The following is a 25,711-nucleotide window of genomic DNA, read 5'->3' on the forward strand; positions in this document are numbered from 1 at the left end:
GAACATGTTACTTAATATAAGTGTACATGTAATATGTAAATGTTTATATAATACATTTCAGCCCATCACTTTATTTGTGTGTCAGTTCTCTGGATGTAAATGTAGTCGCTTTACTGTTGTCCTGTCAGGGGGTCACGACGACGCTACAGTGGATTGTCCCATCCACATATGTGAGTTTGTCTCAGGTTTTACCCTCCCATTTTACCCAGACTGGAGACAGTCAGTGAGATTAGATAACGACTCTGTGGCTGTAAACTACACCTGACCTTCATCTATGTATATATTTTTCCTCTCACTTCTGCAGAGATCAGATTAACAGTTTACAACCTGATCTCTATCGTACTGCTCGACCTCTGTGTTATCTCAGATAATCTTATTCCTGTGTGTGTGTGTTTGTATGTGTGTGTGTGTGTGTGTGTGTGTGTGTGTGTGTGTGTGTGAGAGAGAACAGCTCAGAGTGAGAGGATTGAGATGAGAGGTGTGTGTGAGAACAGCTCAGAGTGAGGTGTGTGTGTGTGTGAGAGAGAGAGAACAGCTCAGAGTGAGAGGTGTGTGTGTGTGTGTGTGTGTGTGTGTGTGTGTGTGTGAGAGAGAACAGCTCAGAGTGAGAGGATTGAGATGAGAGGTGTGTGTGAGAACAGCTCAGAGTGAGAGGTGTGTGTGTGTGTGAGAGAGAACAGCTCAGAGTGAGAGGTGTGTGTGTGTGTGTGTGTGTGAGAGAACAGCTCAGAGTGAGAGGTGTGTGTGTGTGTATGTGGGTGTGAGAGAGAGAACAGCTCAGAGTGAGAGGTGTGTTTGTGTGAGAGAGAACAGCTCAGAGTGAGAGGATTGAGATGAGAGGTGTGTGCGTATGTGTGTGTGTGTGTATGTGTGTGTGAGAGAGAGAACAGCTCAGAGTGAGAGGTGTGTGTGTGTGTGAGAGAGAACAGCTCAGAGTGAGAGGATTGAGATGAGAGGTGTGTGTGTGTGTGTGAGAGAGAGAGAGAGAGAGAGAGAGAGAGAGAGAACAGCTCAGAGTGAGAGGTGTGTGTGTGAGAGAGAACAGCTCAGAGTGAGAGGATTGAGATGAGAGGTGTGTGTGTGTGTGTGTGTGTGTGTGAGAGAGAGAGAACAGCTCAGAGTGAGAGGTGTGTGTGTGTGTGTGTGTGAGAGAGAACAGCTCAGAGTGAGAGGATTGAGATGAGAGGTGTGTGTGTGTGTGTGTGTGTGTGTGTGTGTGTGTGTGTGTGTGAGAGAGAGAGAGAGAACAGCTCAGAGTGAGAGGATTGAGATGAGAGGTGTGTGTGTGTGAGAGAACAGCTCAGAGTGAGAGGATTGAGATGAGAGGTGTGTGTGTGTGAGAGAACAGCTCAGAGTGAGAGGATTGAGATGAGAGGTGTGTGTGTGTGAGAGAGAGAACAGCTCAGAGTGAGAGGATTGAGATGAGAGGTGTGTGTGAGAACAGCTCAGAGTGAGAGGATTGAGATGAGAGGTGTGTGTGTGTGTGTGTGTGTGTGTGAGAGAGAGAGAGAGAGAGAGAGAGAGAGAGAGAGAGAACAGCTAAGAGTGAGAGGATTGAGATGAGAGGTGTGTGTGTGTGTGTGTGTGTGAGAGAGAGAGAACAGCTGAGTGAGAGGATTGAGATGAGAGGTGTGTGTGAGAACAGCTCAGAGTGAGAGGATTGAGATGAGAGGTGTGTGTGTGTGTGAGAACAGCTCAGAGTGAGAGGATTGAGATGAGAGGTGTCTGTGTGTGTGTGGTGGCTTTTCTCACCTGTGCTGAGCAGCAGGAGGACCTTCATACACAGGTACTCCTCGTTTGACACCTGCAGCCTTACAAACTCGTTGGAAATCTTCAGCATCTGTGCACACTGATCACCCATGTAGGGCATTTTCATCCTCTCCCTGCACACAGACACACACACACACACACACACACACAGACACACACACACAGACACACACAGACACACACACACACACACACACACAGACACACAGACACACACAGACACACACAGACACACACAGACACAGACAAAGCTGCAGTTAATGACACGTGTTTAATGCAACACCACTAACATGAATTTTATGCATTACACAGATTCAGGTGATTTGGAAATACGTGAAAGTGTGGCTAAAAGCCAATGGGCTTTGTCTGTGTGACCTACACCTGTAAGACCTACACCTGTAAAACCTACACCTGTAAGACCTACACCTGTAAGACCTACACCTGTAAACATACACCTGTAAGACCTACACCTGTAAACATACACCTGTAAGACCTACACCTGTAAGACCTACACCTGTAAAACATACACCTGTAAGACCTACACCTGTAAACATACACCTGTAAGACCTACACCTGTAAGACCTACACCTGTAAAACATACACCTGTAAGACCTACACCTGTAAACATACACCTGTAAGACCTAAGACCTACACCTGTAAGACCTACACCTGTAAGCATACACCTGTAAAACCTACACCTGTAAAACCTACACCTGTAAAACCTACACCTGTAAAACATACACCTGTAAGACCTACACCTGTAAGACCTACACCTGTAAAACATACACCTGTAAGACCTACACCTGTAAACATACACCTGTAAGACCTAAGACCTACACCTGTAAGACCTACACCTGTAAGCATACACCTGTAAAACCTACACCTGTAAAACCTACACCTGTAAAACCTACACCTGTAAAACATACACCTGTAAGACCTACACCTGTAAACATACACCTGTAAGACCTAAGACCTACACCTGTAAGACCTACACCTGTAAAACATACACCTGTAAGACCTACACCTGTAAACATACACCTGTAAGACCTAAGACCTACACCTGTAAGACCTACACCTGTAAGACCTACACCTGTAAACCTACACCTGTAAGACCTACACCTGTAAAACCTACACCTGTAAGACCTACACCTGTAAACATACACCTGTAAGACCTAAGACCTACACCTGTAAGACCTACACCTGTAAGCATACACCTGTAAAACCTACACCTGTAAAACCTACACCTGTAAAACCTACACCTGTAAGACCTACACCTGTAAGACCTACACCTGTAAGACCTACACCTGTAAGACCTAAGACCTACACCTGACTTCCAAGGCACAGGAAGAGATTTGTGTTATTATTTGTATAATTTATTTGCCTCTTGGTAATGTGCCAATTCAGTAAATGTTAAAAATAATTAAATATGAAAAAAAAAAATTAACAAATCATTGTTTATCAGTCAGTTTAATCTCCGTGATGTCTGACAGGTTTAGAACAGAGGTGTCTGATCTTATTCGCACTCCGCCGGTGAGGGTGCAGAGTTTCATTCTGACCCGATGATAGTTTTCACTGATAGTTTAATCGGTTGGTTTAAAGTGATGATCAGGTGTGGCTCCTGCTTAGTTGGAATGAAAACACACACCAGACCTTTACAGAAAAGCCTGGACACCTCTGAACAAAAACACCAAATCTGGCCCTGGATCATCACAAAAGGTCATTTACACACCACACAGTCCAGAGTGTTAGTGAGCTGAAGAGACTGGGAGATGTACATACTCATTGATCACCAGGTCTGGTGCGAAACAGAGCATGTTGCCGTTACACTGTTGGTAAGATCTCCAGCCCAGGCTAAACGACATGAGGAAGAGCCAGGAGGACTGGAGCAGAGTCATCTGATCGTCTAGGTGAAGGTTCCGGAAACCTGAAGACAGCAGGGGTTCATGAGGCTACAAGTCATTACATTAAAATGACAATAAAACTGACTCAGTTAACTCTTTGTACAACACCCACTACCTCAACTGACTCTTTACACAGTAAAGAGCACAGCCATTTTTATACAAAAATAACATATAAAATAATATATAAATATTTTGAACCCATTGCATTTCACTGCATGTTGTACTGTGTATGATTGTGTATGTGAACATAACATTTTAATTTAAAAACGTGTGTGTGTATGTGTGTGTGTGTGTACAGCAGTGTGTAGTTTTTTAATCCAAAGAGCACCAGGCATCAGTTTCTACCTGCATCACACCAAGCAAACTACACACCTGAATCACCCATGTGTGTAACCACAGCTGCACATGCATCACTAGGTCAAGTGTCTTAGTTTCGTCTTAAAGTGTGTACAGCATCCTGTGGGTTTGTGCTGTACAACAGAGCTGTCAGAGTGACCTTCATTCGATACTAAGGAGACGTCTTCTATGTTTAGAGCCACAGCATTTTACTATTGCACTACACTCTATAAGAACTGTGTACAGGTTGATGCTGCACTGTATTGCACTGTCCACACAGTCCTCTGTGATGCACAGTCCTCTCTGTCTTACACAGTCTTCTGTCTTACACAGTCCTCTCTGATGCACAGTCCTCTCTGATGCACAGTCCTCTCTGATGCACAGTCCTCTCTGATGCACAGTCTCCTGTCTTGCACAGTCTTCTGTCTGATGCACAGTCTTCTGTCTGATGCACAGTCTTCTGTCTTGCACAGTCTTCTGTCTTGCACAGTCTTCTGTCTTGCACAGTCTTCTGTCTTGCACAGTCTTCTGTCTTGCACAGTCTTCTGTCTTGCACAGTCTTCTGTCTTGCACAGTCTTCTGTCTTGCACAGTCTTCTGTCTTGCACAGTCTTCTGTCTTGCACAGTCTTCTGTCTGATGCACAGACTTCTGTCTGATGCACAGACTTCTGTCTGATGCACAGACTTCTGTCTGATGCACAGTCTTCTGTGTCTTGTCTGATGCACAGTCTTCTGTCTGATGCACAGTCGTCTGTCTGATGCACAGTCTTGTCTGATGCACAGTCTTGTCTGATGCACAGTCTTGTCTGATGCACAGTCTTCTGTCTTGCACAGTCTTCTGTCTGATGCACAGACTTCTGTCTGATGCACAGTCTTCTGTGTCTTGTCTGATGCACAGTCTTCTGTGTCTTGTCTGATGCACAGTCTTGTCTGATGCACAGTCTTGTCTGATGCACAGTCTTCTGTCTGATGCACAGTCTTCTGTCTGATGCACAGTCTTCTGTCTGATGCACAGTCTTCTGTCTGATGCACAGTCTTCTGTCTGATGCACAGTCTTCTGTCTGATGCACAGTCTTCTGTCTGATGCACAGTCTTCTGTCTGATGCACAGTCTTCTGTCTGATGCACAGTCGTCTGTCTGATGCACAGTCGTCTGTCTGATGCACAGTCGTCTGTCTGATGCACAGTCTTCTGTCTGATGCACAGTCTTCTGTCTGATGCACAGTCGTCTGTCTGATGCACAGTCGTCTGTCTGATGCACAGTCTTCTGTCTGATGCACAGTCTTCTGTCTGATGCACAGTCGTCTGTCTGATGCACAGTCGTCTGTCTGATGCACAGTCTTCTGTCTGATGCACAGTCTTGTCTGATGCACAGTCTGCACACATGCACTTTGTGATGATACAGTATGTAGCACCAGGGTCCTGCTGGGGTTTGTTTTACTATGTACTACACCAAATGACAAAGTTTCTTGACTTGACTGGATGTTCATAATATTTAAATATCCAAGCACATAAATCCACATTTAATTTCCAACAAGCATGTTCTGTATGTTACACTCAGTGTTGTGAGCATGCAGAGTGAATAGGAAAGACATTTAATATTTGTCCTGTCGAAACTAAACGTACATAACGGGTCACTCAGGAAATGCCAAAAAAAAAAAAAAAAGCGAACTAAACTTAGTTCAAATATTAACAGTGACTCATCAAAACTATTCATTCTCGAAATCTCCAAGGGTTGAGATGATTTTAGCTTGCTTTGTAGATTAGATTAATCATTAGCAGTAATATAGAAGAAATAAATATCACTTTGTTGTAGCTTTGGCTGTAGTTATTATTTTTTGAGTTATTATTTGTATGTTGTGATGTTGGAATATTGCCAGTGTAATATTTTGATCTAACAGGCTAGAAATCTGTTCTCCATGAGAAGGAATTTTGCCGTCCGTACTGTAAACTAATCGAGTAAAAGGTAAAAAAAAAACTAAAAGTAAACAAAACTAAAAGTTCCTCTGAAAAGCTGAACTTATTTTGGACCTCATAGTAAAAGCACCCACGCTCTGTCTGCTTCCCGTTTGTTTCTGATAGAAAGACGTGCACGGTGGCAGATGAGGAAGGAATCGTGTGAAACTACTCGCTCTAAACGTGTGAACGCAGCTTAACAGGAGCCTCAACAGTCACACAAACAACAGGATCATTTCATCTGACCGGTTTATTTGCACTCTGTGGTGTTGGATTTAAGATTAGAAGGTTGTGAGTTTTTGAATCCCTGGTCCACCAAGCTACCACTGCTGGGCCCCTGAGCAAGGCCCTTATCCCTCAATTGATCAGTTGTATAAAATGAGATAAAAATGTCGGTCATTCTGGATAAGGGTGTCTGCTACATGTTGTAAATGTAAGTTGTTTTTTTTTTGTTTTGTTTTTTTTATGCTTGTGCACTTTATAAGACGTAGGATCATTTCTCCACTTTATCTCTTCGGCACTCAAGTCGACTCTTTGTCTGTCATGTCACACAGCACAGTGGCGCTTAATGACACTCCGGACATTAAGATGTTTCAGTTTTGGGGTAATATTTTTTATCAAAAATCTCAAAAAATTATCCACATAAATGTTTCTATCTTCGGGGGGGCTGGTGGCTTAGCACGTTCGTCTCACACCTCCACCTTGTGTGTGTGGAGTTTGCATGTTCTCCCCGTGCCTCGGGGGTTTCCTCCAGGTACTCTGGTTTCCTCCCCCGGTCCAAAGACATGCATGGTAGGTTGCTTGGCATCTCTGGCAAAATTTTCCGTAGTGTGTAAGTGCGTGAGTGAATGAGTGTGTGTGTGTGCCCTGAGATGGGTTGGCACCCCGTCCAGGGTGTATCCTGCCTTGACGCCCGTGACCCGAGAATAGTTCAGATAAGCTGTAGAAAATGAATGAATGAATGTTTCTATCTTCACAGTAAATGGTGATCTCAAACCCATTTCTGCTCTCCGAGATGCCCCTGGTGCTTGTTCATAAACAGCTTTAATTTGAAGGTGACTCGTTTTATATCAGACTTGCAGAGATACAAAAACTCATTTGGCCCAAAAGTCGATTTCTAAAGCCAGTGTACTGGTAAAAAGTTGTTAAGGTTGGCTAATTATAGAAATTGATTTAATGGTATTGTTTCATGCCATTTTAAATCAATATGTCATCTATATAGTGCATTATGTCAGTATGTCAGCTAATGCATTATTTGACAGAAGGGACACTACAGATATTAAGTATTTCGTCACAAAGTGCAACACAGTGAGCCTCAGCCACAGTGAGCCATCAGTCTACATTGTTCTGTTTCATGCTCCTGAATGATGAAGTGTACTGTGGTGTGTGTGCTCAGTACCGGGCAGAGATTTGGCCCACTTGACAGCGGAGATGAACTGGCGTCCTCCCAGTCTGTTCAGGGTGTTCATGAGCCGTGTGGAGGTGTCTGTGAGCGTGCTGTCATAGCCGGCGTAAATGGTCTCGGGCTCGATGGCTTTCAGCAGCGACAGCATGGTGGGCACCAGCTGCGGCATGGCTTTGGGGACCAGCGCTCGCGCCTCGGGCACCGGAGGAGGAGTCAGCTCGGTCGTGTTGGCCTGCTGTACACCCTTCATCTTTAGCTTCTTGGCTTTCCGTGCTAATCGGAGAAGAGGTGAGATATTTGGGTACAGCTATTATAAGAAGTCATATCATGTGACCTTAGTAGGGCAAAAAAAATTTATGATTTCCAACGTGTATGAATCTGTAATCTATAATCTATAGAACATGGACGGAGTCTCATAGCACCATTATGTTATACTCAGTGTATTGAGCATGTTTATGGAATAGGAACCACGTTCAATATTTGCCAAATGGAGCTAAATATAAGCAATATAAAAGATCCATAAAATTTATAGAACCAAATTATAATACTGGATTTTTCTTTACTACAGACAGTAACACGCCGTCCCCGTCTCTGGTGATATAACATTGTTTACCTTCCAGGTTCATGCCAACCATGAGGCACTTGCGGAAACGGCAGGCGGGACAGTTCTTCCTGCGGATTTTGTCGATGATGCAGTCGTTTCGCCCGGCGCACAGATAATTGTGTTGCCCTGTTAGGATTCAATAGAGAATGTGTCATTAAGTTCAGTCAAAAATTCAGGAGATGTGTTTATAATAGACAGCGTTTCTTCTTTTGAAGAAAATAAAAAGAAATAAATAAATATATAATTAATAACCCTTGCTTTCTTTCTTTCGTGGCAGGAGTTTCTAATTACAGGACAGATAGAAAATGTTGTACCAAGGGGGGGATTTGATTCTTAAAGCCAGGATGATCTCACAGTTAAAAGTCTCTGTCAGCTTTTTCGAGTACTAACAGGTTTTGGTGAACATGTTATATTACGCCCAGTATTAGTGTTTCATCTGTAATTTAAAAAACATGGCTTTTTATATGAAACATATGACATAAGACATGTAGTCTAATAACATGCTGCAGAGATACAGTTTACATCTGACAGAGAAAAACAGCAGCCAGAGAATCTCACACACACACACACACGCGCGCGCGCGTGCGCGCGCGCACACACACACCATCAGGCACAATAACACCATGCTGGTAATCTGGTTTTAACACGTCGAGGCTCAGAGCGACGGTGGAGGAGGACATCAGCAGTATTTACAGAGTTTAGTCACCATCTGCCTTCTGTCCTGAGTGCCATGCTTCAATACACACCAAACCGATCACACTGAACACTGAACATTAACTTTTTTTATTAAAGTTCTTAGAGCTTAAGAAAAAAATACCTTTATTTACGCTTTATTCAAATAAATGAATTGAATAAATGTAATAATAAACATCATAAATAATAGATTTTTAAATAATAATAATAGTAATAATAATTAGAAAATAAAAGAGGCCATGAGTACATGATGCTAATCAGTGCAAAAGAAATATTTTAAACAGCTGGGGCTTTTGACAAAAGAAAATATTCCATGTGATAAAACTAAAATTCTTTAAGTGTTTAGATTTAAAATAAATAAAAAAAGGTCTTGGTATTTGATCTTAGATGTCAAAAACTAATAGTTATTAAACTTTTTAATCAACATCAAATGACGGTGCTGGAGCTGCATTCAGATGAATGCAGAATGTTTAGGGCAAATGTTTTACCATACAGATCTCTTAGGACCTTTAATAAGACTCCCACTGACTCCTACTGACTCCCACTGACTCCTACTGACTCCCACTGACTTCCTCACACAAAATACTATTACTACAGTAACACAACATGTCTCTCTTTACACATTCTTTTCCAAATATTTTTATTTATTAGAATTGATCATAATTTCTTATTTCTAGTTAATTAGACACACAGTCTAAGGAGAAGTGTCTGTGTTTTAATTTGAACTGTGTAAGTGATAAATAAATTCCTGAATCTTGAGTCTTAGTGTCTAAGCGGTGCCAGAAATGGTGACTTTTGAACTGCGAGGACAAATGAACACACACACACACCGCATATTTTATTCTTTTCATAGTGTGCTGATATACAGCTGTGTTTGGGCAAGTCGTAGCCTAATGGTTAGAGAGTCTGACTTGTAACCCTAAGGTTGTGGGTTCGAGTCTCGGGCCGGCCACGACCGAGGTGCCCTTGAGCAAGGCACCGAACCCCCCAACTGCTCCCCGGGCACCGCAGCATAAATGGCTGCCCACTGTGTGTGTGTGTGTTCACTGCTGTATGTGTGCACATTGGATTGATTCAAATGCAGAGGACGAATTCTAAGTATGGGTTACCGTACTTAGCCGTATGTCACATCACTTTCACTTGTTCACTGGAAAGTTTGTGCTGGCTGTGGAGTGTGTATTAAAGTGTGTGTGTATGTGTGAGAAAGAGAGAGAGACAGATACATCAGTGTGACTCAGGTGTGTTTGCCAGCCTCTCACCTTCCACAGCTCTTTTGAAGAAGACTTTGCAGCTGCCGCAGGTGAGCACTCCGTAGTGGCAGCCTGACGCCTCGTCTGAACACACCAGGCAGATTTTGTGTGTACCGCTGGCCTTCCCTGTGCCTGAGGACATGGCAGTGTTGGCCTCAGGCCTGGCAGTCAAGCTAACACACCACACACACAGACAGAGACAGACAGAGAGAGAGAGAGTGAGAGGGTGAGTGAGAGGGAGGGGGGAAAGAGAGAGTGAGTGGGTGAGTGAGAGGGAGAGAGAGAGAGGGAGAGAAAGGGAGTGGGTGAGTGAGAGGGAGGGAGAGGGAGGGAGAGAGAGGGAGTGGGTGAGTGAGAGGGAGGGAGAGAGAGGGAGAGAAAGGGAGTGGGTGAGTGAGAGGGAGGGAGAGAGAGAGTGGGTAAGTTAGAGGGAGGGAGAGAAGGAGAGAGAGTGAGTGGTTGAGTGAGAGGGAGGGAGAAAGAGAGAAGGAGAGTGAGAGAGAGAGAGAGAGAGGGAGGGAGAGAGAGAAGGAGAGTGAGAGAGGGAGGGAGAGAGAGAGAGATTTTTTTATTCAAATGTTTTTCTTCCTTTAAGAAAAATAAGTAGACAAATAATCAACAGACAGTGTTAAGTGATTTGGTGAATAAAGAGATTCAACAAATAAATAATCAATAACGAAGAGTTCAGCTGGTCCCTTTAGGGGCTGCCACAGGATCAGAGCAGCTCACTGACACAAAGCCAGAATATATACGAGCCACATGCACTGCCCTGTACTGTGCTTTGTCCTGTACAGTCTTATTATACCTAATACTGGTGTTTAATGTAGCACAATTGTTTAATATAAATAAATAAATAGATAAATAAATACTCACACCTCAAAAATGGAAAATTCCATTTCTTGTATATTACTATTATAGATATTTTATTTATTTACAAGATCTTCAACAGATCTCTGTTTTAATAACCTTGACACAGTGATAGAATTTCCTTAATTTTAATAATGCTCTCGTTTAAACTCTCTTCATACGATTGAATTCTCTTCAGTTTTATTTCTGCTCATCGTCAAAGAAACCCATTTGCTCTGAGAGAGAAAGAGAAAGAGAGAGAGAGAGAGAGAGAGAGAGAGAGAGAGAGAGAGAGAGAGAGAGAGAGGGAGAGAGAGAGAGAGGTCACCCGCATGGCCTGCCAAATCAAGGAGCTGTGAATTAGCTCTGACATCTGGACAGCCAGAGTGTCAAATTCTGCCCAAAGGTCACTTTGGAGATGAAACAGGGCCTCGGTTGTTAAAATGGCCACCAGGGGGCGATGAGAGCCTGCAGCGTGTGAGCTGAGCCCTGCCCTGTAGCCACAGTTTCACAGACCCCCCCACCCAAACACACACACACACACACACACACACACACACACACACACACACACACACACACACACACACACACACACACACACACACACACACACACACACACACACACAGAGATAGAGGAACAGAAATACAGAGGGCAAACAGCGTGTGAAACGGTGCCAAATAAATGGTCTACATGCAAATGACGTGTGGCGAAAACAACAAAAAAAAAATCCCATCTATACTGCAGTCTGATATCAGGGGATTTACCGTTAAATATAATAATAACAACAATAATAACATGCTCACATGCTCAAGTCTTGCAAGTCTGTCTTAGTGCTACTAAAAAAACGTATCACTGTTTCACACTGTCTATAAATGTGCACTACTGTTGTACTGGCATGCTGTTGGTCTCAGCTTTAGAACAGACTGCCTCGTACATTCTCCTAGCCACAAACCTCACAATCTCACTGGTTCTTCACACTTGTGTGTATTACAAGCTGTAACAATGACAACAATGCTCTGTATCTATATCTCTGTCCTGTGCCACATTTGTTTAAAACCTGGTAAGGTGTAAACCTGATATAGATGCGATACAAAGCTCCACTGTCTCCAGACCAGGATGTAACCCAAAAAAACGCCATTGTGTTGCCTCACTATTATGCGAACACTGGTGCTTTAACCCTTATTTTAGCTTGTTTAGAGTCACGTCGCTCCTTGTAGCCCGAGATGTGTTTTTAATTGCTCTTCTTTACCGAATGTGAACCTTTCGATCTTTACGTTCATCTTTATAACCTGGAGTAAAGCAGAGATGTTGAAGGGACGTGTTTGTGGGATGCTTTGATTCTTTACAAAACACATGATATCGGTGCAGATGTGTGGACGTGTCTGTGTACTGTATACGTATTGTGTTAACCACTACTTGTAAGAAGAAGTGATCCCTTCCACCAGGTGTTAAACTCTAGGTGCGGATGTGTGCAACAACTACTGTTTAACGCCTGGTGGAAGGGATCACTTCTTGTGTTTTGTAAAGACACACTACTTGTAAGAAGTGATCCCTTCCACCAGGCGTTAAACACTAGGTGTTGTTCTTCGAGCTAACACACTAGTATGTTACTACGCTAGCCTGCTGACTCATAACACTTAGCGCCATTCGCTGAACCATATTTGGATTTAAACCTGAAGGGGTTGTGGATTAAACTAGACGGTTCCTCAACCTCAGCTACATCCTCGTTTTATTTCTGTTTGGACCTTCCTGATTTTTGGAGGCAAATTTTCAAGCCCTGTTACTCAGACCAGGCACTTTCTAAAGTGGAAATGTAATAAATGAATGAATAAATGAACGTGGTCCTTTTTTAAATCTAATTTCTCACTCGGATGAAAGTAAAAACCCTGAGAACCCCAGACTCTGTGCACACGGTCCTTTTAAAGCAGATACCTCAAATAACTGTTCATTCTATATATAACTGTACTGTGTATACATACTTCTGTGTGTGTGTGTGTGTGTATGTGTGTGTGTGTGTGTGTAGGGAAGACATTCCGGCGCAAGACAATGAGCTTTTCACAGCAAGACTCACAGATCTCTTTCTATACAAGTTATCTCAGTAAGTTTTAAAGCAATAACTGGTGAGTCATCAAAAAACCCAAGAAAAAAAAAACCCACCGATGTCTATTTAAGATCCAGTCGAAATCTTATATATGTTCACAAGCTCAAGTCCTCAGTTACATAACTGCAGGTTTATTTTCATGGAGCAGCCCCGGGTGTGAGTCAGTCCTGTGATATGAAAGCTCTCCGTAGGCTTTTAACAGCAAGACAGGCAGCAGTTGGTCTAGAATCGTTTCAGTCAGTTCACAGAAATAGGTACAGAAAAAAGGCAGAAGGTTTCTGCAGGCGAGAGAGAGAGAGAGAGAGAGAGAGAGAGAGAGAGAGAGAGAGAGAGAGAGAGAATGAATGAGTGAGAGACAGACAGACAGACAGACAGACAGAAAGAGAGAGAGAATGAATGAGTGAGAGACAGACAGACAGACAGACAGACAGACAGAAAGAGAGAGCGAGTGACAGAAAGAGACAAAGGGAGAGAGACGGAGAAAAACAGACAGAGAGACAGACAGATTGAGAGATTGGGAGAGAAACAGAAACCTAGACAGAAAGAGAGATAAAGAGAAAGATGGAGAGAAACACAGAGAGATAGAGAGAACAACAGAAAAAGACAGAGACAGAAAGACAGAGTGAGAAACAGAGATAGAGACAGAGAGACAGAAATAGAGAGAGAGAGAGAGAGAGAGAGAGACAGAAATAGAGAGACAGAGAGAGAGAGAGACAGAAATAGAGAGCGAGAGAGAGAGAGAGAGACAGACAGAAAGAGACAGAGAGAGACAGAAATAGAGAGAGAGAGAGAGAGAGAGAGAGAGAGAGAGAGAGAGAGATGGACAGAAAGACAGAGAGAGAGACAGATGGAAAGAGACAGACAGAAACAGAGAGAGACAGAGAGAGGGAGAGAGAGAGAGACAGACAGAAAGAGACAGAGAGAGAGACAGAGAGAGAGACAGAGAGAGAGAGAGAGACAGACAGAAAGAGAGACAGAGAGAGAGACAGAGAGCGAGACAGACAGAAAGAGACAGAGAGAGAGAGACAGAGAGAGAGACAGAGAGAGAGAGAGGGAGACTTGCACTGCTAATTAATACCACATACTGATCTCATGTTCCTGAGGAAGACCGAGCTCCAGATTTTCACATTCCTCACGTTCTCATCACATATTTCTAATCTTTATAAATAAAGATTTTTTCCAGGCAGGCTGAGTAGTTTTTCCCTTTCAGTAACCTAGCTGTCAGGGTAAAGGCAGAAGGTCTGAGGTCTTTACAGTGCAGGACATTTACTGTGACATTATTGCTGTGTACAGACAGAGAGAGAGTGTCTAGAGCCAGGTTCCTGTAGAAGGACATTATTATTCCACTTGCAGGTGAAACTTTGTTAAACTAACTAATGCCTTTAAATAGCACTGACATCTTGAACGTCTGGGTGCGAGACAAATACTATTATAAATAATAAATAAATAAATAATATTACTCATCCTGGTAATTAAGTGCTGGTGCTAGCTGAGCGGTTAAGACTCCGGACTTGTGACCGAACTAAAGTAATTACTATAGTAATGCGCTATGGGGGACTTGATCCATGGGGCACTGAGATTTAACCCCAGAGTCTGCTCTTCTCTCTGACCCAAACCTCCAACAGTTGGGATACATGAAGAAAAAAACTTCACTGTGCTGTAATGTATATGTGACAAAAATAAAGGCTTCTTCTAAACTCAACCCTAGATAAAAAAAACTGTTATTATATATAAAACCTGGAGCAGGATGACAGGAAATTCACTGGAGATGCTCTGTGAATAATGAAACGGAGCAGAGGATTAGAAATCTCTGATATACAGCGGTATGTGTGAAGAAAACCCGAACGATGACGACACGTCGTGAGCTGAGGTTGGTTTTCAGTGATGTATCAATGCTAAGGCTGGAAGATCAAATACTGTAGAATGTTGCAGAACCCGATATTAAATGCTAGCTTTTCCCCTGATGTGTCTTATAAAACCTGATACTATAAACAGATACGAACCTGGTTCTTAGCCTGGTAACGTCTATAGTTTCAACAACAAAGGAAATATCCTGTAGACATGGTCCTTACATCATTTTCCTGGAGCAACAAGTTCATCGTTTCCACTTTCCATAGTACTCATTCGATCATATCACATAAACGATACGGAATAAATACGAGTTTTAAAGTTTCGATAAAAGTGCAACATTTTCCACTGGCACAGGTTTAATCTCAGCCCCAATAGATTAAGTGGTTGGACACTTTTCTAGCCACAAGCTTAAAAGTCCCTTCCAATCTGATCGGCTCTCCAGACGTCTGTGTGTACGAACCTTTGAAGGGGGATGTGGTAGTCTAGTGGTCCAAATGGAAGGTCATGAGTTCGAATCCCAGGTCCACCAAGCTACCACTGCTGGGCCCCTGAGCAAGGCCCTTAATTCTCAATTGCTCAGTTGAATAAAATGTAAGTTTCGAATGTCAGTTCCTCCTCCATCAGAACTTAAGTACTTCATATGAGAGCTGTAATCATGTCCGATTCACAGAATCTCAGAAGGCTCAGTTTCAATGTGTGTTGCAAGACAATACACGTCACATCCTGGGCTAAATCTGTGGGAAAACTGTAAGCTCCTCCAAAATAGTGTGTTGTTTGCTTGATTTTGCATTTCAGAACAAATTACGAAATTTCTGTGACTATGAAATTCTGGAGAGACTGGGAAATGTTTATTCCTTAAACGTACCAAAATGTTCCTTAAACATACCATTATACACTCCATCATGGCATTATAATGGTAGTAAATAACATAAGACACAGGCAGAGAGGGTGAAGGAAATCCCCTCTGATAGTATTGGAACGGTATATATATATATATATATATATATATATATATATATATATATATAAAAACGTCTCAATCCAAGAGCAACCGACCACAACATTCACAACACTAATCATATTCAAGTTACAGTTATATAATGAAAATGGCCATAAATTGCACACTCTGAGCTTTACATCCAAACTGGAGAAATTGTTTAGGATTCACAACTCTTTAATATGCATCTTCCATCCCTTTGGAGAGACCAAATGTAATTGGACAGTTGACTCAAATGCCACTTCATCAATTAAACAGGTAAAAGGTCTGGAGTTGACGCTAAGTGTTGATTTGCATTTAGAAGCTGTTACAGCGAACCCACAAAATGTGGTCGGTGGAAGGCTTGGATGTCCAGAGAAGACAACACCGGTGGATGATCGCAGGATCCTGCAGGATCCTCACAACTCAAAACATATGAAACTACCTGGGTAAAAATGTATGGAGAAGACTGGAGTATGGAACAGTTCATGATCCACAGCCTACATCATCTGTAACACACAGTGGAGGCAGTGTGACGGGATAGACATGCATGGCTTCCAGTGGCGCTTATGGACGACGTGACAGACGCTCTTTCCCAATACACTTCAGAATTCATCCGGCTGCTTATGACTGTCCCAGATACATACGGCAAAAACAACCCCACCTGTCAGTTACACGTTCCAATATTTTTGGCCACTTGGGAGAAACGAGTGGGTTCAAACAAAAAAAAAATAAAAATTTAGTTTGCTAATATATATATATATATATGTAAGTATATTATATAAGTATATTATTATGATTAATATTTCTAACCTATCTAATTCTGTTTGAAATAATACAATATTATTTATCCTCACAAAGACTGTACTTGAATCACTGAAACATTTAGAATCTACAAAATATGTGGAACACATTTTAATTCTCTGTCAGTGAAATTCAAAATATAGCCCAAGCCCTGCTTACAACACCATCTGTCTGATCACATGTCCCGGCATCAGACGTCACTGCTTTAAACACGGCTTTAGCGCTGGTATCCGTATATTAGACGCCGTCCGTTACGAGATCCAGGTCAATTAACAATTTTCCTGGACTGTGTTTTGCCAGAGAGACGCAGGTCTGACTCACAGCGATGCTTCGTTGCCTGATCATGCCTCTTTGTTTGTTTTTCTCCAACTGAACTACAAACCGAACCACCGCCTTCCATCAATAAATGAAAAAGAAAGGCATGTGTGTGCAAACGTGTGCACTGACAGACATGCCCTTGTTATCGCAGTTTCCCATAAAACCAGCTGCCTTCATTTCCTCACAAAAGCCAAACACTTGGTGGATCAGGTTATTGTGAGAACCAGACATTTTTTTTTAAAGCAAACCACTAAAACGTGATCACGCTAAGACAACAACAGCTGAAGCAGTGGCTGTGCTCTGCACTACATCCGCCTCTGGAATCTCCCTACTAAGCATCGAACTACTGTTATATTTACTGTAACCCTTTTACACAACAGTAAATCTTTAATTGCTGGTTTTTATAGCCTCACGTTAACGCAGCATCCTTCGCCCGACGCATGCGGAAGACCTTGAGCTTCCACGTTCGCTTTTATTTTACGACATTAAGGTCACGCTTTTAATTTCACAAGTGGGACGATATGAGTCATGGTAACGGATTCTTAAAGCCGTCGTTCGTACGGAAACTGGCGTACTCTCCAGAGTCATCCTATTTGCAGTCTGTTTTTTTCCACTGCGATATCTCTGCAAGGCGCTGTGCACCAGAAAAGGAGGAAATAGTTATTCCCTGAGGTAAAAAAAAAAAAAACAGAAACAGAAACCAATAGAAACTTTCTTGCATTAGTTGGATAATATTATGACTGGAACGACACCGAGTCTGAAATGCACGTGTGAATTTGGGGGAAAAAAAAACATTTCTGGTTGTCAAATCATTTTGTGGTTCAACACCCTGCTAAAAAACCAGCATTGCTGGTCCAGCATGAGGTATGTTTTGCATGCTGGTATGTTTTGCAGCTTGGGATGGTGGTATGCTGGTCCAGCATTAGGTGCTGGTTGCTGGTGTGCTGGCCGACCAGCCTGGGATGCTGGTGTACTGGTCAACATATGCTGTCTATGATGCTAGTATAATCCCTGCAAGACCACAACAAAACCCATTTGTTACATATCACATTTCTTAGTGCATATTCATAGTTCAATAAAGACCAAGACAACTTTCTAGAGAATTGCAAATCAATCACTTTTTAATAAAGAAAAAGTGGAATGAAATTCATGCTGGTTTATGCAGGATTTTTCAGCAGGGCAGTTTGGCTTTTAAGTGCATAAGCATTGTGCAATAGGGCTCGAGGATGATGCCGAGATTAATTTTTCCCACTTTTTACGAGAGAGGTCATGAACATTGAGGTCGGTTGTCAATGCTGGAGTCTGTTGAAGACACCACGGCAGATTAGAAGTGTCCTGTTTCTTTTTCTTTTGATCCCTCTGTGAACTTTACTTCACTGCCATTATCATCATTATTATTCTAGGTTTAGATTTTTTTAATTAAATACAGATTACAGTTCATTTTTCCCCCCTTTAAAATACATTAATAGATCTTCTGTCAGTTTGAGCTGCACTTGTGACATCACAACAGACTTTACAGCCAACCAATCGGCAGCTCTGCTTTACTCTTGCCCCTTTTCCACCGAAGCAGTCTGAGTGCTGGATCGGAGCCAGAGCCTAATTTAGAACCAGTTCTTTCTGTTTCGATAGCCAAAGCACCAGCTCTGAACCAGGAAAAGTGGTTCTTAAGTAGCACCAAAACGTTGCTGGTCTAGACTTAAGAACTGCTTGCGCCAAGGGCTGCGGGCGGGGCTGGGGGCGGGGTTACTGTTAGCGCTTTTGATAATGTACCTCAAGTATACTAATGTTTAATACGATTTTACTTTACTGCTATTTGATCAATTATCAGCACACATGACAGTTAAGGCTAACTTTTCTAAGAGAAGAGAATGTCTTCTACCATTCTCTTCTCTTACATACTTTCAGACTCTATTTCTCTCGCTGATAACCCATCTGACCAATCGGCATCGTTCTCTTCTGCCTTTCTCCTTCGTGCTCCATTCTTTCATTTTTCTTTCTCTTTCACAGACACATTTTCTCTCTGTTCTTTTCTCCTTGGCTTTCTTTCAACCTTTCTAAATTTCTTTCTTTCAAACATGCTGATCCTACAGGAAATGCACATTCTTCTTCTTCTTATTATTATTATACTATAATGTTCTGCTTCTAACAGTTGGGGAGGATTATAAAAGATTATCAAATGATGATAATCTCTGATCTGTATCAGTGGTATACTTTATAGTGGAGTGTATCGTGTCATGGTATCTGCCCTGCCCTCGTACATGTTGTAACTCATCAGTGCCTGTGGTCTGGTCCTATTTCTGGCCTCTTCCCCTTCCCCCTTTCTATTGGTGTAGCGTCTCTAAATTCCTTGCTTTTGATAGAAATCCTTCACGCGTGGCACGCTTTCAACTCTCCATTTCCTCTCTTGGCCGACGTTATACGGTTTGGTATCTGAGGCATGTGAGGAAGAACACTGACCGTGACGTGGATGTTCTAAATGACGCTGATGTGATCTGACACTGTGATGAAGATAATCTGTGAAGAACGTTATTACTCTCCTACACTGAGCTTTAAGACAAAAGGAAGAACACTAAAGGTGTGTATGAAGACACAATATTTAAATTCAATCTCAAACGTACACAATCGTGCAAGGTACGAAATGCAGCAAAATGCTTTTTACAACTGTCCTTGAGTCAATTATTAAAGAATAAAAGGAAGGAATAAAAATAAGGTGCAACGGAATTCTGGCATAAGGCCTTAATTATTGGCAGATATACATTACAGCACAGTGGAATTCCTTTCTTCGCATATCCCAAATAATGAGGTTAGGCTCAGAGTGCAGGGCAGATATGAAACAGAGCCCCTGGAGCAGTGAGGGTTAAAGGTCTTGCTTAACTGCCCCATGGCGACAGATTGGAAGTGCTGGGGCTTGAATCCAAATCTGCTGAGACAACCCAGAGCCTTAACCGCTTGAGCCACTACTGCCCCAGTGTAGATACAATATAAAGAAGAAATAAAGAAATAAAGCCATCAATATATATATATATATATATATATATATATATATATATATATATATATATATATATTTATATATATATATATATATATACACACACACATACACATGCACACACACACACATATATACATACATACATACATACATATATATATATACACACACACACATACATACACATTATATATATATATATATATATATATATATATATATATATATATATATACGTACACGCACACGCACACGCACACACGAAAAAGATGTATATACATATAATTATATACATATATTTCAGTACATTTCTATAAAAATATTGTATATCGGGTTCCCTCAAACTACCAAGGTGACTGCATTTTATATATATAAATAAATAAACACACACACACACACACACACACACACATATATATATATATATATAAATTTAAATATAAAACACACACACACACTTACATTATTATCCTCTGATCTGGATTTTACTTAGAAGTCAGTTTCAGTACTTAATAAATAAAGGAATAAATAAATTCTTCTTCTAGTAGGGCAGGTAAATGAGGAGAAAGTAGGTCATCATAATAAGAAACTGCCACAACTATGACTAGGTTTTGAAAATTCCCTTCCTCTTTTTTTTTACTCCACGTAATTACGAGGATTTGTTGTTACTAAACAATAACAAAAAGGTATTAAAATATAAACACTTTCTTTTTTTTAATAAATCATGGAAATCTGATAACTTGCACGTGAAATAAAAAAAAGATCTGTAATTATGCTGCAATCTTCTCTTTAAAGGGAAATGAAGGAAATGAGCTTGCGTTGCATTTCGGTTCCTGTCATGTGCGATATTTAGTGCTGCCGCTTATTTAACTCGAGGGCAAACGACTTGGTAAATCTTTGCCTGCTGTTCCTGAGATATCAGTTTTAAATCTGCCAGAGGTCACTGGCTTCTTCTATCCTTCCGGGGGTGGGGTAATAAGAGTGGGGTAATAAGAGTGGGGTAATAAGAGTCACAGAAAAATGCTGACTATTTCTCTCTTTTCTTTTCTTTACATTTCTGTTCATTCAGCCTTAATTGTTTTATTTATTTATTTATTGTTTTTATGATGATCTCATTCCTGGAAAGTTCTCCGGTGTGTACAAGTGTGTTTGCTCACATACGACTGTGTGTTTGTGAGCATGACTTTAAAGTGTGTGTGAACAGTAACGGTGGGCTTCCCAGTAACCGACTCCTACGTCTGCATTTGCGTTAAACAGCTACAATGTTTGTAAAAGCCCAGTCGTTGCTCTTAGGATGAAGCAATCTAGGTCAGCCTTATGCAATAACCAGGCCACTGAAATGCCTTCGCAAGCAACCCTACACTGTATTTCCTTTATTTTGAATACTGTACTCTGCACAGGAGAAAACTGTGGTTTTGAAGACAGCCGAAAGGATACAGGAAACTAACAGTGCATGTACACACACGCGCAAGCGTACAAAGCGCACACGCACTAAAAACAAAAATGGGCTGCTGTCATCCGACTGTGAAGAAGAAGGGAAAGCAGGTCAGACAGGCGACGGTCGGACTCCGTGGGCGGTCGACTAACAGCGATTATACACAAAGACCAAAATAACTAGACCGGGCATTGAGTCTAATCTCAGTTAAGATCAACTGGATTTGTTTACGGCGTTCAAAAGCAGACCGTCACACAAAGCAGCACTACTCGCTATTCAGATGTTATCGACTCTTATTATTTATTCTAATAATATGCTCTTGCAAACTTCCAACTCAAAGTCTTTATTCATTCAGCTTCATCCACAAAAAGAGCACGGATCGTTATCTGTGAATTTTAAATAAAAGACTGAGAGAGAGTTGTTGGAAGCTTAATGGTGCTGATGTTAAAATCATGCGACCCGTAATACATACTTTGGTTGGTTTTAGTCAAAATGTTCATTAAATTCATGGAAGTCTAGGGGGCGGGGCATCATGGAGGAGAGTTGTTATTATTATTGGAGAATGTATTAGCAAAACTGTCAATCAGAACAGATTCAGACATCGCTCGACTCCTCTGATCGTTTTTTTGGGTACGGGAGAGGAGGAGAATATTTTTGTGTGAAATCCCGTAACTATGGAGATACGTTTAAAAGTAGGTAGGAGTTTCAATCATATCGTCACATGCACCAAAAAATATAAAAACTGTAGTATCCTGTAGTGCCTGTACCTTCTGCGTTTTATTCCTAAATACGGTTTATTCAAAGTGGATTTCAGGTAGCATTTAGTTTTTTTTTTTGTTTTTTTTTAAGGCTGGAATCCGAGCTCGGTGGCATCTTGTAAGATTGCACAGATGTGAGACGTGCCTGGGCAAAAATGCTGAGGTTGTGCTTGTGACTGGTGAAAAAGAAAAAGACCCCGAGCGCTGGGTGTAGATCAGGTGTGTGAGATTTCAGCTCATTTCCCACTCAAATCTACTATCGGCTCATTAAGCGGGTGAAAAGGGAACACAAAACGTTTTGAGGCCAAATCTAACAAAAAGAAGAAGAAAAAAAAAAAGAAAAGAAAATGACGCTAAATGTAGAGATCGAGCAGATAAAAGACTTGAGGTCTGTGAGGTGAGAACTTTGTGTTTATTTGCAATGGTTTCACTTTTTATTTCCCCTGAACTCCTAGCGCCAACACTGTTTAAACTAATAAAAAATAAAATTTTAAAAAATTCAAAAGAAATAAAATAGAAGAAATGAATACAAAAATAAAATAAAGCTAGCCGAATGTACTTCGTTCAAATGTGTACATCTGTCCCGCGTGATAAAATTATTAAAACAGTTCAGTAACATTAACACAATTTATTTTTTTTAACATCCAATAATAGGAGCATGGATTTCAAACCCATGACGCTGGTGTTTTGCAACATGCAAACTACCGCTGCACTTACTTCATCGTGCACGTTTCACTTCTCAGCACCAACATCCTCATAAGATTTCGTAGTGTGAGTGGTTTAGGTTAAACGCTACAAGAATTGATCACGCTCGCGCTACGTCACTCGGTTTGGTTGTCGAGATACATTGTTTAAATGAAGATTACTACAAGAAACAAAATTGTCAATAAAGTTTTTTTTTTTTTTTTTTGCTGTAAACTACTGTATACGTCTGAATTAAATCAGACCGAAAATCTAAACTAAACTTGTAAACTTGAACGTAAAAATATAAGAATGCTTAATTTAAATAAGCACAAAATTCTAAAATCGAAACCTATCGGCTGCTTGCGGACACGTCAGAATCCAATCAGAAATAATTTATCTTTTAACATGCAAAATCCAACATGGCTGACTTTGTGTTGTGTGGTGATGTCTGTCTTTAAAGGATCCTGCTAAATTTGATACGCGGACCCAACAGTGACAATATGGCAGTGCTGGGGCTTGAACCCTGTACATGATGTACTTTGGAATTGTGCCACGTTTCCTGTTTACGTCGGTTGACGTTAATCGATCGCCTCGTCATGGCAACGCCGTTCGACATCGCCGCATGTCTGTAGCTCATGCTGAAGAAATTAGATAATAATCTGTTTAATTCTGTAGGAGGAATATTCAAAAGTGTGGTTTATTAGCCTCATTTCCTGCCGCCTCTTGATGGCTCGATGTCGGTTATGTGAAATGTAAGATTCGCATTTGGAGATTAATGAGAAGTCGTTAGATTTGCATTATAAATTAATTCCTTTGATTAGAATTCAATGATTAGTTCCAATTATTTTGCGATTTTGGCCACAGGGCCTCGGTATAGATTTATCACGCTGTGAAAACAACAACCTTTGTTGTTCGCCTGTGCCTCGAATGAACACGGCCAGCTCGACTGTGGTTGAAATTTCGGTTGCTTTAGTTGATTCCTTTATTTTTATACGTCCTCTGAAACCCTGCCTGTGAGATTCAGCGTTACGGTCCAGTTAGCACACTTCTCTACAGAGACAGACAAGCTATGTTTCCCTATTTATGTGCGCTTAAATGAAGCTCTACGTGCCTGACGTGTTCTCTTGCACTTCACCAGTCTGTAAATTCGGTTCAATGCTTTTTTAATGCCGGTTTAAGACATTTTAGAAGAAGAAGAAGAAGAAGAAGTTATTTTTGTTACATAGACATACAGCACAGTGAAATTCTTTCTTCACATGTCTTAACTTGGATCAGAGCACAGGGTCAGCCATGATACAGCACCCCTGGAACACAGAGGGTTTGGGGCCGTGCTCAGTGCTGAGGCTTGAACCCTGATCCTCTGATCCTCTGATTGAAAGCCTGAGCCTTAACCGCTCCAGCCGCCACTGGTCATTTTAACACTTATTTAGTACAACTTGCACTATTAAAGATGAACTCCAGCTAACTATCAATACACGGAGTAAACAGAAAGGAAAAGCAAGTAGTTAGTCATGTAATGAGTGACTGAGCTGATAATCATTGACACTGCAGGGTTTTCCACAGAAAATTTGTTAGTTAAGGCGTTAGGGTGACGGCCTTTTGTGCAGCGGAATATTTTTTGTTTTTGGACGACCTAGTTAAGGCGGTAGGGTTTCCGAGCTTAGGTGGGCCGCCTTAACTGAAAAGCGCTGCGGGAAACCCTGCACTAAATCCTACATATACACAAATAACAAATATTAAACCAAAACTAAAAGCTTTTCGCTGATGTTTTTCTCCCTGCTCACAAATAATGGTTACCTTTTAAACACTTATTGCATTTAGCAGATGCCTTTTTATCCAGAATGACTTATATTTTATCTCATTTTTGAGCTACAACTGAGCAACTGAGCGTTAAGGGCCTTGCTCAAGAGCCCAGAAATGGGTGCTTGTTGGAGCTGAGATTTGATCTCACAACCTTCTGATCAGTAGTCCAACACCTTAACCATTAAGCTACTGCATCCCTCAGAGGAGTTCCCAAACAGCGAGGAGTTTCACGGTGTTACGCAACACATGAAGGAAAGCTCTTTCTGCCTTATTCCGCATACATGCGCTCACAGATGGCCCGACTGGCTAGTGTCGGTCTGAGTGACAGGAGACGGACAATATGCCCCGCCCACCCAGACGGCATGGACGGGTTCAAAGAGGCTCAATGAGATAAATGAAAAATGTGAATGGAGAGAACAACTCACAGAACAACCAGATTTCAGTGTGTCATATGACAAGGTAAATAAAAACAATAAAAACGCCGACGTTTTAATATCTCTCAGAATTCGAAAAGGACTCTTTCACACCACACCCACATCATACCAGCTCCTCAGCTAGAAAACCAAGTGATTATGAAATCGCAACTAATATGCTAAAAAAAAACCAAAAAAAGACAGGGATATTCGTGTGTATGTAACAAAATGTTCGGCTCCTGATCTCTTTAATCTTACGGTGAAACATTTCTTTCCTGAGTATTTTTTTTTAAGACGGAGTGTTAATAAAAAATCTGAAAAGGAGAAACTGTTTAAAAATGGAACCAACTGACGGTCCGATGGTAACCGCTATACTATAATCCTTTAATTGGTATTTTGTTTAATAGGTACTACTAATAGAATGTCTATCTTTATGTCAGTTTGTTTGCACAGCGTGACAGGTTTTTCTAAGCCCCGCCCATCCAGCAGTCCTTCTATGTTCACCAGCAATACCATAAAAACACAAACAGTTCTAAGTAATGATAGCTAGTGATAAGACCGTTTATTAACCTGAGATAATATCAGGCATTCACAAACACGCACCGCACTCACCTTTACATTTGGTTCTTTAAGTTTATGATACGAAGTGTGATGTTTCGGACATCTTTAAGCAGACTGACTGCTTTGATCCCTGCCTTTGTTACCTAGCATGACCTGCGTACCATCGCCATTCCTGTCAATGCACCGTCCAGGAACTACGGTGTGAAAACTTTCCACTGAAACTCGAGGCATTTAATAGTAGAACAA

At 41.3% G+C, this 25,711-nt stretch overlaps 1 protein-coding gene across 2 annotated transcripts in view; it reads right to left on the reverse strand.

Moving 5' to 3' along the window:
• Positions 1-25,711, reverse strand: part of nr3c1 (nuclear receptor subfamily 3, group C, member 1 (glucocorticoid receptor)) — a 40,499-nt gene that overhangs the window by 4,242 nt on the left and 10,546 nt on the right. For both annotated transcript variants that reach the window (XM_027165152.2, XM_027165153.2), the window contains exons 3-7: positions 9,924-10,087; positions 7,981-8,097; positions 7,362-7,640; positions 3,550-3,694; positions 1,753-1,883 (exon numbers count right to left, since the gene is read on the reverse strand). In XM_027165152.2, the coding sequence (XP_027020953.2) occupies positions 1,753-1,883; positions 3,550-3,694; positions 7,362-7,640; positions 7,981-8,097; positions 9,924-10,087 (836 nt within the window). The remainder of the gene's footprint in view (positions 1-1,752; positions 1,884-3,549; positions 3,695-7,361; positions 7,641-7,980; positions 8,098-9,923; positions 10,088-25,711) is intronic.

The sequence above is a fragment of the Tachysurus fulvidraco genome, chromosome 10 (assembly GCF_022655615.1).
Source record: "Tachysurus fulvidraco isolate hzauxx_2018 chromosome 10, HZAU_PFXX_2.0, whole genome shotgun sequence".
Lineage (NCBI taxonomy): Eukaryota > Metazoa > Chordata > Actinopteri > Siluriformes > Bagridae > Tachysurus > Tachysurus fulvidraco.